At 50.6% G+C, this 12,419-nt stretch overlaps 1 protein-coding gene across 1 annotated transcript in view; it reads right to left on the reverse strand.

The window, feature by feature from the left end:
• Positions 1–12,419, reverse strand: part of MATR3 (matrin 3) — a 368,635-nt gene that overhangs the window by 84,954 nt on the left and 271,262 nt on the right. The window contains exon 10 of the mRNA XM_029583949.1: positions 8,149–8,316. Coding sequence (XP_029439809.1) covers positions 8,149–8,316 — 168 coding nt within the window. The remainder of the gene's footprint in view (positions 1–8,148; positions 8,317–12,419) is intronic.

The raw sequence follows: 12,419 nt of genomic DNA on the forward strand, positions 1-12,419 counted from the left end.
GGCTGTGGCCATGAGGTCCATGTGGGGAGTCCCCCACCGTCTATCAGGCACATTGATTCCTCCGAGAGCTCCCACTCTCCGGGATCTTTGCGCTGCCGGCTGAGAAAATCCGCTTGGACATTGTCCACGCCTGCAATGTGGGAGGCTGCCAGACGGCTCAGGTGGAGTTCCGCCCACTGCATCAGCTTGTCCGCTTCCAACGAGACGTGACCGCTCCTCGTGCCCCCCTGGCGATTGATGTACGATACCGTGGTCGCGTTGTCTGAAAGGATTCTGACCGCCCGGTGACGGACCAGGGGAAGGAAGCCCTTCAACGCTAAGCGTACCGCTCTTGTCTCTAGGCGGTTGATTGACCATCTTGACTGATCCACCATCTAACGGCCCTGAATGGAGCTCGACCTACAGACTGCTCCCCAGCCGGCTAGGCTGGCATCCGGGGTGACTACCACCCAGTTCGGAACTTCCAGAGAGACCCCCTGTGCTAAGTGGTGAGGGTCCAGCCATCAGCGAAGACTGAGTCTTGCAGCTGCCGGGATCGGTAGAACCACCTGAAACTCCCGCGACACTGGTTTCCAACGGGACAGCAACGCCCACTGAAGAGGGCGCAGGTGCGCAAAAGCCCACGGTACCAGGTCGATGGTTGATGCCATGGTTCCCAGGACCTGCAGGTAATCCCATGCTATGGGGGCCAGAAGCGCCAGGAAACGAAGAATCTGCTCGCGCAACGCTCGTGCCCGGTCCGGACACAGGAACACCTTTGCCCACCCTGGTGTCGAAGTGTGCTCCCAGAAAATCCAACGATTGAGATGGAGTGAGGTGGCTCTTGGAAAAATTGATGATCCACCCCAGGGACCGAAGCAATTGCACCACCCTGTCGACCGCCTGAAACCCCTCTGTTCGAGACTTCGCCCGGATGAGCCAGTCGTCCAGGTACGGGTGCACCAGGACCCCTTCCCGATGTAGGGCTGTCGCCACCACTAAGATAACTTTTGTGAAGACCCTTGGAGCTGTTGCCAAACCGAATGGAAGGGCTCTGAATTGAAAATGCTGCCCCAGAATCTTGAAGCGAAGATAGCAGTGGTGTGCCCAGAGGATCGGGATATGAAGGTATGCCTCCGTGAGATCCAGGGAGGTGAGGAATTCCCCTTGATGGACTGCTGCCAAAACAGAGCGCAGTGTTTCCATACGAAAGCGTGGAATCCTGAGAGACCGGTTGACTGCCTTGAGGTCCAGAATGGGTTGGAAAGTGCCTTCCTTCTTGGGCACCACGAAATAAATGGAATAATGTCCCTGGCCCAGCTCGGAGGCAGACACCGGGACTATCGCCCCTAGGGAGAGTAGAAGGTCGAGGGTCTGCCGAACGGTCCTTTGCTTGTGAAGGGAGCAGCATGGGGAGAAGAGGAATCTGTCCCTGGGCGGGCGGACAAAATCCAAGGCGTAGCCATGTCTTAGAATATCCAAGACCCACTGATCAGACGTGATTCGGGCCCATTCTTCGTAGAAGAGGGCAATGCGACCTCCTACCCGGGGAATCGGATCGTGGGTCGGCCTGGCATCATTGAGCTGATTTCGAGGAGGTACTCGGGCCCTGCCCTTCCCTGCGGCCCCAAAAGGACCGGTTCCAGGTATGTGCGTGAGATGACTGAGTCCGGGACTGCTGTTGCTGCTGTGGAGAGCGGTACCGGCGCAGATTGCAGGACCGGTACCTGGCGGAATTGAAGGATCTAGTAGAGCACGGCCTGTCCTCAGGAAGCTTGTGCACCGCATTCTCGTTGAGGGACTTGATGATCTGGTCCAGATCCTCCCCGAAGAGAAACTTGCCTTTAAAGGGGAGTGAACCCAGGCGTGTCTTGGACAAGGCATCTGCCGACCAGTTCCGTAGCCTCAGTAGACGGGCCGAGACCGCAGCCACCATTGATCGGGCCTGGACCCGAAGGAGATCATAAAGGGCGTCCGCTCCATAAGCTATCATGCTTATGGAGCGGACCTCCAACCGATTCGCCTGCTGGGCCTCCGCCTCCAGTAGAGCCTGGGAAGTGAGCAACTGTTGCACCCACCGAAGACCAGCTCTTTGGGCTAGTGAAGTACAGATAGCCACCCGAAGGCCCAGCGCCGAAACCTCAAAGATTCTCTTGAGGTAGACCTCCAACTTCCTGTCCTGAAGGTCCTTCAGCGCCGTGCCGCCTGTAACTGGAATGGTGGTACTCTGACTGCCGAAACGGCGGAATCTACTGCTGGGACCCTGAGCAGCTCCAGAAACTCCTCTGGCAGGGGATAAAGCTTGTCCATTGCCCTACTGACCTTGAGAGAGACCTCCTGTGAATCCCATTCCCTAGGGGTGGCCACCACCGGTTCCGGGGGGGGGGGGGGGGGGCGCAATGTCCATCTCCTGCAGGATGTGGGGAATGAGGTCATCCAGCTCCTCGTACTGAAAAATGCGGAGGACCCTCGGATCGTCTCCCTCCACCTGGGAAGCCAAGACTGGGTCGTCCCCCGTCATATCCTGGAGAGGGTCCGCCTCCAGAGTGCTGTTGGATCCACAAGCTGGTGCGGGGGGGGGGCCCCCGGCGCTCCTCCGGCTGGTTGAGCACTACCCTGAGGGGGGGGGTCCCCTCCAGGGGTGGTACCATGTCTGCCAGTTTGAGGGGAGGGGATCCCACAGGAAAATCCATAGGCTGAAACCTGCACTGCAGGAAAGCCTGGTGCATCAGCACAACAAATTCTGGAGAAAACGAGGGCGCCCCTGATGGGGGGGCAATCCGGGGCCTCCCCTTCCCAACTGGCTCCGGTTCCAAAAACGGCGCTAAAACAAGAGGCACCGAAGATATAGGTCCCTCCGTGTCCTCCTCAGAATTGCCTGCCTCCAAATCGGAGAATAAAATGGCCGCCGTTCCCGCGCTCAGAGGGAACGGGGCCTGCCACTTTCTAGCCGTGCGGCCCTCACAGCAAGGGCCTGCGGTGTCCCCCTGCCGAGAGCTGTCCTCCCCGTCGAGGAGGCAGCTCGCGCAGAGCCCCTCCCGCAACAGCCGACCTCCCTGCCTGCCTCATGAAAACAATCCGACGAGCGCGGCATGGCGGGATCAGCAGGGGAGGGTTGTGATCAAGGACGGCGAAAGCCTCACTGCCGAGGGCACACGGACCACCCCCCACGACCCGAGAGAAGCGCCGGGGAATGGGACCTCCCGGCGTCCAGCGGCCCCGGGGAATGAAGCGTCGCGGGGCCGCGGGTCGGTAGCGGCAGAGCGAAAGAGAGGGAGGGGGAGAGACTAGCCCCAGTAGTGTGCACCCTGGGTCCGGCCCCAAACAGCAAAACGGAGAGGAAGTAAGTCTGGAAAAAGAACACCACACACAACACACCAACACCCCCCCAAAAGACCGAGGGGGGGGGGGGGGGAATAAACAGACCTGTCAGCAAGCCCTTCTGTCCCCCTAAGACAGGAAACTCTGAGTCTTCTTGTTTGTTTTTGGTTTTTTTTTTTCCACTTGATCCCTATAGAAAAAAGGATAGAGAAAGCCTAGAAAGCCTAAGCTCCTGTACTGGGGACTGCACAGTCCCCTGGCTCACATCTGCTGGAGTCAGAAGATACTGAGGATTGAAGCAAGAGAAGGGAGGTTTTATAGTGCCTCCCCTCAAGTTTTGTTCTAACTCCATCTGCTGGACGGGGGACATAACCCACTGTCTGGACTGATCCTGGTACGTACAGGGAATTATTTTTTTTTTACCTGACCGAAACGCCACAGCCCCCAGGAGCTGCTCCAAGTAGGGTGAATGAGCCGGGCCCCCCAGTATCACCCCTGCCAGGAGTGGTTGCTGGGTACAAAACTTCCCCAACTCCGGCAGCCTCAAAAACCAGAAGGGATAGTCCTCCCAGGACTTGGCAACCTCCCGGGAGGCAGTGAAACGGCTGTGAAGAATTAAAAAAAAAAAGGTTTTATTTTAATAACTTAAATGAAAAGAACAGGCTCTCTTCAAAAGAAAAAGAAAGCCTGCAAAAAATTAACTCCTAAACTACCTGACTAAAAAATAAACTACCACAGATGCAGGGGTTAGGGACGTCCACCTCTGCTGGGAGAGAGAAATACTGATTGACTGCAGGTTGTGCTCCAGGGTATACGTCAGAGTCATTAGAATGTTTTCTCTGCCTCCCTCTGCTGGATTGGTGACATAACCCAGGGTCTGGACTGATCCAGGTACTTACAGGGAAACTTCAATGGATTAACTTAGTATACTAAATTTTGGCAGTAAAATTTGTTCATTTTTAGATCTGAAGGAGTGTTAACAGCCAAAAGCTAGTGAAAAAATGTATTTAGTTAGTACAATAAAAAGATATCGCCTTTTTATTAGTCCATCTGTTTTCCTATATTCAAGTGGCCTAACAGCAATCATTTAATTTGGGGAGGGGAACAAACACTTAATCCATTCACACTATTACATCTGAAAATCAGAACATTCTTAATAAACCTCCCAAGAACTATTTTACTCTACAAGCGTACAAAGCATTAGTATAAAAGTACCTGCAGTATGCTACTCAATTTTGGTTTCATATTAAGGAGAATAGCTGAGCTAGAAAGTACAATGAAAACTAATTAGGGGCCTAGAACATTTACAATAAGGAGTTTGGTTTTTTTTTTTGTTTTGGCTCTGTAATCCTCCTTTCTTCCAGTTCAGTTGGAACTAGTGCTAGGATCCTGGTGCCATTAATTTTAATTCATAAGGGGATAAAGGGGATGGAACAGCTCCTTATGAGGAAAGGTTAGGGCTGTTTAGCTTGAAGAGATGGCTGCAATCTTTAACAGAACTATTGTAAACAGTTATGATGGATACCCTCCGAATGACTGTATACAAAAACTTGTACATAAATAAATGATAGAGGACTATAAAATCATGAGGACTAGAATGAGTAAATGCGAATTAGTTATTTAATCTTTTAGCTAACAGTATCTGGGGGTGGGGGGCACTCCATGAAGTTAGCAAGTAGCACATTTAAAACAAATCAAAATTCTCACTCATCACACATTTACTTGAATTCCTTGCCAGAGGATGTGTAAGGGCAGTTCGTGTAATTGGGTTTAAAAAAGGTTTAGATATGTTTCTGGAGGAGAAGTCCATAAACTTATTAATCAAGCTGACTTAGGGAATAGCCACTATTACTGGCATAGGATCTATTTAATGTTTGGGTAACTTATCAGGTACTTGTAACCTGGATTGGCCACTGTTGCTAGGCTTGATAGACCCTTGGTCTGACCCAGTATGGTAACATATGTTCTTATGTTAATTGAAACAAAATGGAGAAATTACTTACCTGATAATTTCATTTTCCTTAGCGTAGCCAGATGGACTCAGGACCAATGGGTTATGTGCTCCCTTGCTAGCAGATGGAGAAGGTTTCAAAGCTGACTTTTTACTATCTTCCGGTAGCCAAGGCGAGAGAGCGCGAGAGAGAGAGCGAGCACGAGCGAGAGAAAAACGTGCATGAGCGAGCCACCAGGGCACAGCAGGAGGCGATCTGCAAAGGCTTCCTTAAGGATGGACTCCAACCGCCTGCCGTGTGCATCTTTCAAGCAAACGCCATCTATTGGGATAGTTGTCTGCTTTGAGACGGCGCAGACCAGGGCGTCCACCTTTTGGGAAACGCAGGTGTTCCTTAGCCGCTGGGTCCAGGGCCTCCAAGGCCCAACCTCCTTTAAAATTGGCTTCCAGGGCATCCCACTCCAGGTCAATCAACTGCTGGATGGCTTCCAGCATTGGGAAATAGTAAGAGGATTTCTGTAGAGACACCAAGATGAGGTTCCTTTTTGGTTCCAACAGAGTCCGCACCAGACACTTAGTCTTCAGGGTCTGAGAAACTAGGGCCAGCAATTCATCTCTGTGGAAAAACTGTAACATGGTCCGGTAAGGTTCCAGACCTAGTGGGATTTCCCCATCCTCCATTGAGTCTGTATCCTCATCTTCGTCCGTGGTGTCTCGGTTGCCCTTGGTGAGGTAAGGCATGTCCCAAGGTATGCTGGTACGGCTGCGGGGACGAGGCCCTCCCAGCTAGGGCACAGACCAGGCAGGGGCAGCAGCTGAATGCGCCTGAACAAAAGCTTGAAGGACCTGGAAGAATTCAAACCAAGAAAAAGGTTGCTGGGTCCATACCTAGTGCAGTGAGAACTGGGGCAGGGTCCGCTGAACTGCCTTCTCCTGGGGAGGACGCAGCCCCAGGATTGCTTAGATCCGGGGTGCTATAGATAAGGTTGTGGCCAACCCATCCTCAGACAGGGAGGGGCCGAACTTGGAGAAGCTCTGAAAGTCCAGTCCTTCCTGGGCCTCCTCACAGTGCAGACAGGACAGATTCAAGGTCAGACTGCGCGGCCTTAATATGGCAGGTGAGAAACTGAGTGGTGCTTGTGCTTCTTAGCTGCCGGAGCCATAGTTCCTGATGCTTGTGTGTTCAGCTGGTTAGCGCCTGAGCTCAAGCGCACACAATTCTGCCCCAACGCGTGGTGTCATGGTTATGCACAGGAGTTTGCACGAGGTTATGCATCCAGGAGCGTGTGTAGATAGGCATGCACCTCCGGGCACAATAGGCACTCAGGTACGCGTGCGATTGCCACTATGTGCACATCAATACACCTATTAGGCGCACAATAGGGCTGGCCCGCAATGCGTGTACTGATGCAAGGTGGGGGAAGATAGCACCGCACAAAACAGAGCACCAGATGGCATCTACCATGTAGAGTCCCCACCAAGCCTGAAGAGGGGCCTAGCCCATCGGGGGGCTGCTCAACTTGCTCGGAACCCTCTTCCCTTGCCACAGCAGGATTGGTAACGTCGTTGGCATGGCTCACTGAGCAAGGAGACCCGAGGAAACACTTACCAAAGCCCTTCCATGTCTCTGGATCACAGGAGTTCTTCCTTACCTGGGCTCAGCACTTCCCGGCTGAGTACAGAGATGGTCTCTGGCTACAGGGGGAGAGGGCATAGGCTGTCATCTCCATGCTCTGCTTCCTGCACCTGATGCCTTTCCGCTGCTTCAGCAGCAAGTCCACGCCGGGAACTGGCTACCGGACCAAGGCTCACCTCTTGGAGGGATCTTGGAGGAGGGACCATTAGGTATCACCGCAGGAGAGCGGGGCTCGATATTTCTCCACTTAAAGGTAAAATTTCCTCTTCTAAGGAGTAGTGTATTCCCGATAGGGAAGGCACAATCCCCATCTGCTAGGAGACAGATACTGAATGGCTGAGGTCACTGTAGGGGCATACCTAGGGTGAAGTCAGCTTTGAAACCTCAGTCTCCATATGATAGCAGGGGAGCACATAACCCACTGGTCCTGAGTCCATCTGGCTACATGCTAGGAAATACTGTGCTGGGCATAGGGTGAAGAGAAAAGGAGAAAGAGTACAAGGAGTGGAGTGGGAGGTGTTCTAGCACCGCAGAATCCCCACCGTTCTTGTAGGGGATGAGGATGTTATGCAGAGAGCTGCTACAAGAAAGACTGGTGGGGAGACGGACACTGGCATTTTGTGAGGAAAGAGGGAGATAGGGTCATTGGGACAGACAGACTGGTGGGAATAGGGTGGGACAGAGAAGATTGATTGGGACAAAAGTTGGGTGAATTGAGAATTGTGGGGAAAGGGTGAGGGAGAAAATAATGGTAGGAAGATGTGTCCCCATCGGAGACCCTCCTGCCCTCACAGCAAACACCCTCCCCCCAAAACATGAGGATCTTTGGTACTATGAACTCTAATTCTTTGGCTGTGTGTGAGAAAGGCTGGCACCCTTGCACTAATTTTACTACGAAGAATGTCTGTGTGGTATCTAATATTAAAGGACCTGGAAGATACAACCCTATTTTCAGTGGATTTGCAGTTCTACAATAACTATTTTCTTAGGATAAAATCTTTTGCTTAGACATTTTTAGGGAAGTGAACAATCTCATGCCATCTTGATAGGATAATCATGGAATTTCAGTTGCAGAAAGCAAGCTAATGGCAGACAAGCATAAAAACGATTGTGCCAAGACTAAGGAGTGTCAAATCTACTGAATATACAACTATATTGTTCAGGACAATGTTGCCCTGTGGCCAAGTAAATGAGTAGGAAAATACCTAAGCATAGACTAAAAAAGGACAAAGGTAAAATGCAGTAATCATCCAAACAATACCTGACTCTTCATTCTCATTAGGATGTAGGTGTTAATCTTCCCAAAGGGCTCAATCAGTTTGATTATAGCACTGTCAGAGTATCCTGAATGAGGCAAGTTACTCAGATGGATTACACGGCCCAACTCTGGTTTGGGTTCAGCATTTGGATCAGTCTTTGCTTCTGGTTTCTGGGAGAGAGAAATAGAAAAAAATGAGATTAAAGCTTGGACCAGCATTATGCAGTGTTTTCATTCATGCACAAGTGAATCCCAAAAGATATTATCGCTTGCTTTTCCTAGATAGCAGGTAAAAACCAATTTTTCTTAATTCTTTCCTTGAATCCTACCAGATGTATGAGTTTTACTCTCCTACCAGAAGACCGAGAGAACTAGATTGCTAAACTCCCCTATATAAGGACCCATGCAACTAGCAGCATGGTGACATTGCTTAGCTGATAATTTCCTTTCCTCTTCAACAGTCAGGCCAGTCCATATGAATGGGTTATGCACGTCAGATATGCTGTCACTCTTTAAATACTACTGTGCTGACATTGGTCTGCCAGTATTCTTGAAAAAGCTAACTGCAGACAATTTGAAGAAGTGTCAAACTCATGTCAGATGAGACATGGTATCTAATTTTTTTAAGTTTCCAGAACAAGGAAATGAGGAACAGAAGGAAAGAGCAACAATGAGGGAGAAAGCATAGGACTCAGAGTAAAATGAGAATGACACTTCAATAGCAGGAGGTTCAAGATGGCACCATCTGGATAGACACACGTGCTCGAACTCCCCTGATTTTTTCCTTTGCCTTGCTGATATGGGGGATATCTGATATGGGGAAAAGGGAGGTCATCAGGAAAAGAATTATTCCTTACCTGCTAATTTATGTTCCTGTAGTACCACGGATCAGTCCAGACCATGGGTTATATCTCCATTCCAGCAGATGAAGACAGAAGGAAAACTTGTGAGGTGCTCGGAATTACCCATGAGCACCCTCTGCATCCCATCAGTATTAAGAATATCAAAGCAGAACAAAACACTCAGAACTGATGAATGGATCAAGCAAAAAACTCCCAACCAAATAGGGATCTATATACAGGTTGCTGTATAGAACAGCAATCGGAAATAGCATTTCCAACCCACTTTTCAATTAGAGTATATTATTGAACAATGTAACCGTAAAATATTGGCACCGCTTGGATAACTTAGAAAACTATCAAACCTATTTCGTGCCTAAATGTAAACCGTGATGGTGCACTACTAAACGACTGTATAGAAAAGTTTTTAAATAAAATAAATAAATATAGCGTCTGTAGCCCAAAAACTTGCAAATGCAAAATCTCGAAGCCTTCAAGAAAAATCTTGCAACCTCAAAATACCCCAAAGAACAGGCTAACTGTGCAGAGGAAAAGCAAGATATTGGAACAGAAAATGTGCTATCGAAAAATGTGGGTGGGCGTCTGGACTGATCAGACGCCTACAGGAATGAAAGTTAGCAGGTAAGGAATAGTTTTCTTTTCCCTGTACGTCCCCGGATCAGTCCAGACCATGGGATGTACCAAAGCTTCCCTACATAGGGTGGGCCCTCGATAGCCCTGCTCGAATGACCTGGTTGCCAACCGAACCAAACCCTGGAGGTCTTAGATTAAGACGATAATGATGCACAAAGGTATGTAGTGATTTCCATGTAGCCGCTCTACAGATTTCTTGAGGAGATACAGACTGACTTTCTGCCCAAGAAGTTGCCTGAGAATGCGCTTTAATACCATCCGGAGGGGGCTTACCTGATCTGATATACGAGGCAACAATGGCGTCCTTCAACCAGCGAGCAATAGTAGGTCAACAGGCCTCAGACTTTCTTGGGGCCACTCCAGAAAACAAATGATCTGAAAGACGGAAATAGTGACCTCCAGGTAACGAAGGAGCGCTTGCTTAACATCAAGCCTCCATAGTTCTATGGAGTCCTCCTCTTGGAAGGCTGGAAGCTCCAACTGAGATGAAACGAAGATACCACCTTCGGGAGGAAAGATGGCACTGTGGTCAGGGTGACACCCGAATCCATGAAGTGCAGATAGGGTTCCCTACAAGACAGTTCAGATATTCTGCGAGCTGAAGAAATGGACACGAGAAACAGTCTTCAGAGTTAAATCCTTGAGTGTAGAATGCTTCAGCGGCTCAAAAGGTAGACCACCCAAAGCCTGTAGTGCCAAATTAAAATTCCACGAAGGACACGGCACGGACCAGAGGTCTCAGGTGTTTAACACCTTTCAAAAAGCGAACAATGTCCAGATGTGATGCTAGAGGTGTTCCATCCAAATGCCCAATGAGTGAACCAAGGACCGCTAACTGAACCCGAAGAGAATTGTAAGCCAAACCCTTGCCGAGCCTGCTCTGCAGAAAAGAGAATCTGAGCCACAGACGCATGACTAGGAGCAATTCCCCTGGAGACACATCAGGAATCAAAAACCTTCCATATTCGTACATAAGAAATGGAGGTGGAAGTCTTCCTGGCCTGCAAAAGCGTGGAAATGACTTCCTCTGGATAGCCTCTTTTTCTCAGCCTTCTCCTCTCAAAAGCCAGGCCACAAGACAGAAGCAATCTACCTGGTCGAAAAATAAGAGACCTTGACGAAGGAGTCGAGGAAGATGCCCCAGACGAAGTGGATCGTCCACCACTAGATTCACCAGATCTGTGAACCGTGGCCTTCTTGGCCACTCTGGCATCACCAGAATCGCTGCTCCACGGTGAACTTCTCTTCTCCGTAGAACCTTTCCCCACCAGAGGCCATGGGGGAAACACATACAGCAGAACATTGAGAGGCCAGGGCAGAACCAGAGCATCCACCCCTTCCGCCCTGTGTTCCCGTCTGCGACTGAAAAAGCGGGGTGCCTTCGCATTCCTTAGAGTGGCCATCAAGTTGAGATAGGGAGGTCCCCACCTCCCGACCAGAAGCGACATTCCTTCTCCGGATAGCTCCCACTCTCCGGTATCCAATGTCTGCCGGCTTAAGAAATCGGCTTGCACATTGTCTACTCCCGCTATGTGAGAAGCCGCCAGGCGCAAGAGATGACGCTCCACCCATATCATGAGCTTGTCCGTCTCCCGAGAGATGTGCCGACTCTTCGTTCCCCCTTGCCGATTGATGTATGCTACCGTGGTAGCATTGTCGGAGAAAATCTGCACAGACGTGCCTCGCACCAGAGGAAGAAATCTTTTCAGGGCGAGATGGACTGCTCAGGTCTCTAGGCAATTGATCGGCCATTTCACCTGCTCCAATGACCAGTGGCCCTGTGTCGCCTGAGTTTGACACACGGCCCCCCCAGCCGGAGGAGAGACTGGCATCTGTGGTGACGACCACCCACTGTGGAACTTCCAGGTCTACACCGCTGAGCAAATGATCCAGACTGAGCCACCAGCCCAGGCTGTTCTTGGCCGGATGCGGAAGTGGTAAGGGAGCTTGGAACTCCTGAGACACCGGCTTCCAGCGAGAGAGCAATGCCCTCTGCAAAGGTCGCATATGCGCAAAAGCCCAGGGTACCAAATCTATGGTGGAGGCCATGGAGCCCAGTATTTGCAGATAATCCCACGCCGTGGGAAGTGTCAGACTCTGGAAACGTATCTGTGAAATGAGATTGAGCGCCCGGTCTTGGTGCAAGAAAACCTTGTCCACACTGGAGTTGAAATGATCTCCCAAGAAATTCAGCGTTGTGATGGTCGTAAGATCGCTCTTGGCAAAATTGATCACCCATCCAAAAGGCCGATTCGGTAAAGTCCGCGGGAGAGCGGACGAACGCCCGCTCTCCTGGTGCGCGCACCGGCCCCCTCGCCGGTGCACGCGATTCAGTAGTCAAATGAGGTGGTGCGGTAGAAATGGGGAAAAAGGAGGGTGCTAGGGGACACTAGTGCGTCCATAGTGCCTCCTTTTAAGCCCGGAGCGGCGGCTGTCAGCGGGTTTGGCAGCCGACGCTCAATTTTTGTCGGCGTCGGTTCGAGCCCGCTGATAGCCACGGGCTCGGAAACTGGATTGCCGGCAAATTGAGCGTCCGGTTTTCGGCCTGACAGCCGCAGGCCGAATTCAAACTTTTTTTTTACTCTTCAGGACCTCAGACTTAATATCGCCATATTAAGTCGGAGGGTTGCACAGAAAAGCAGTTTTTACTACTTTTCTGTACACTTTCCCACGTGCCGGAAGAAATTAGCACCTACCTTTGGGTCGGCGCTAATTTCTGAAAGTAAAATGTGCGGCTTGGTTGCACATTTACTTTCTGTATCCCGCGCGCATACCTAATAG

This window comes from Rhinatrema bivittatum, chromosome 18 (assembly GCF_901001135.1).
Source record: "Rhinatrema bivittatum chromosome 18, aRhiBiv1.1, whole genome shotgun sequence".
Lineage (NCBI taxonomy): Eukaryota > Metazoa > Chordata > Amphibia > Gymnophiona > Rhinatrematidae > Rhinatrema > Rhinatrema bivittatum.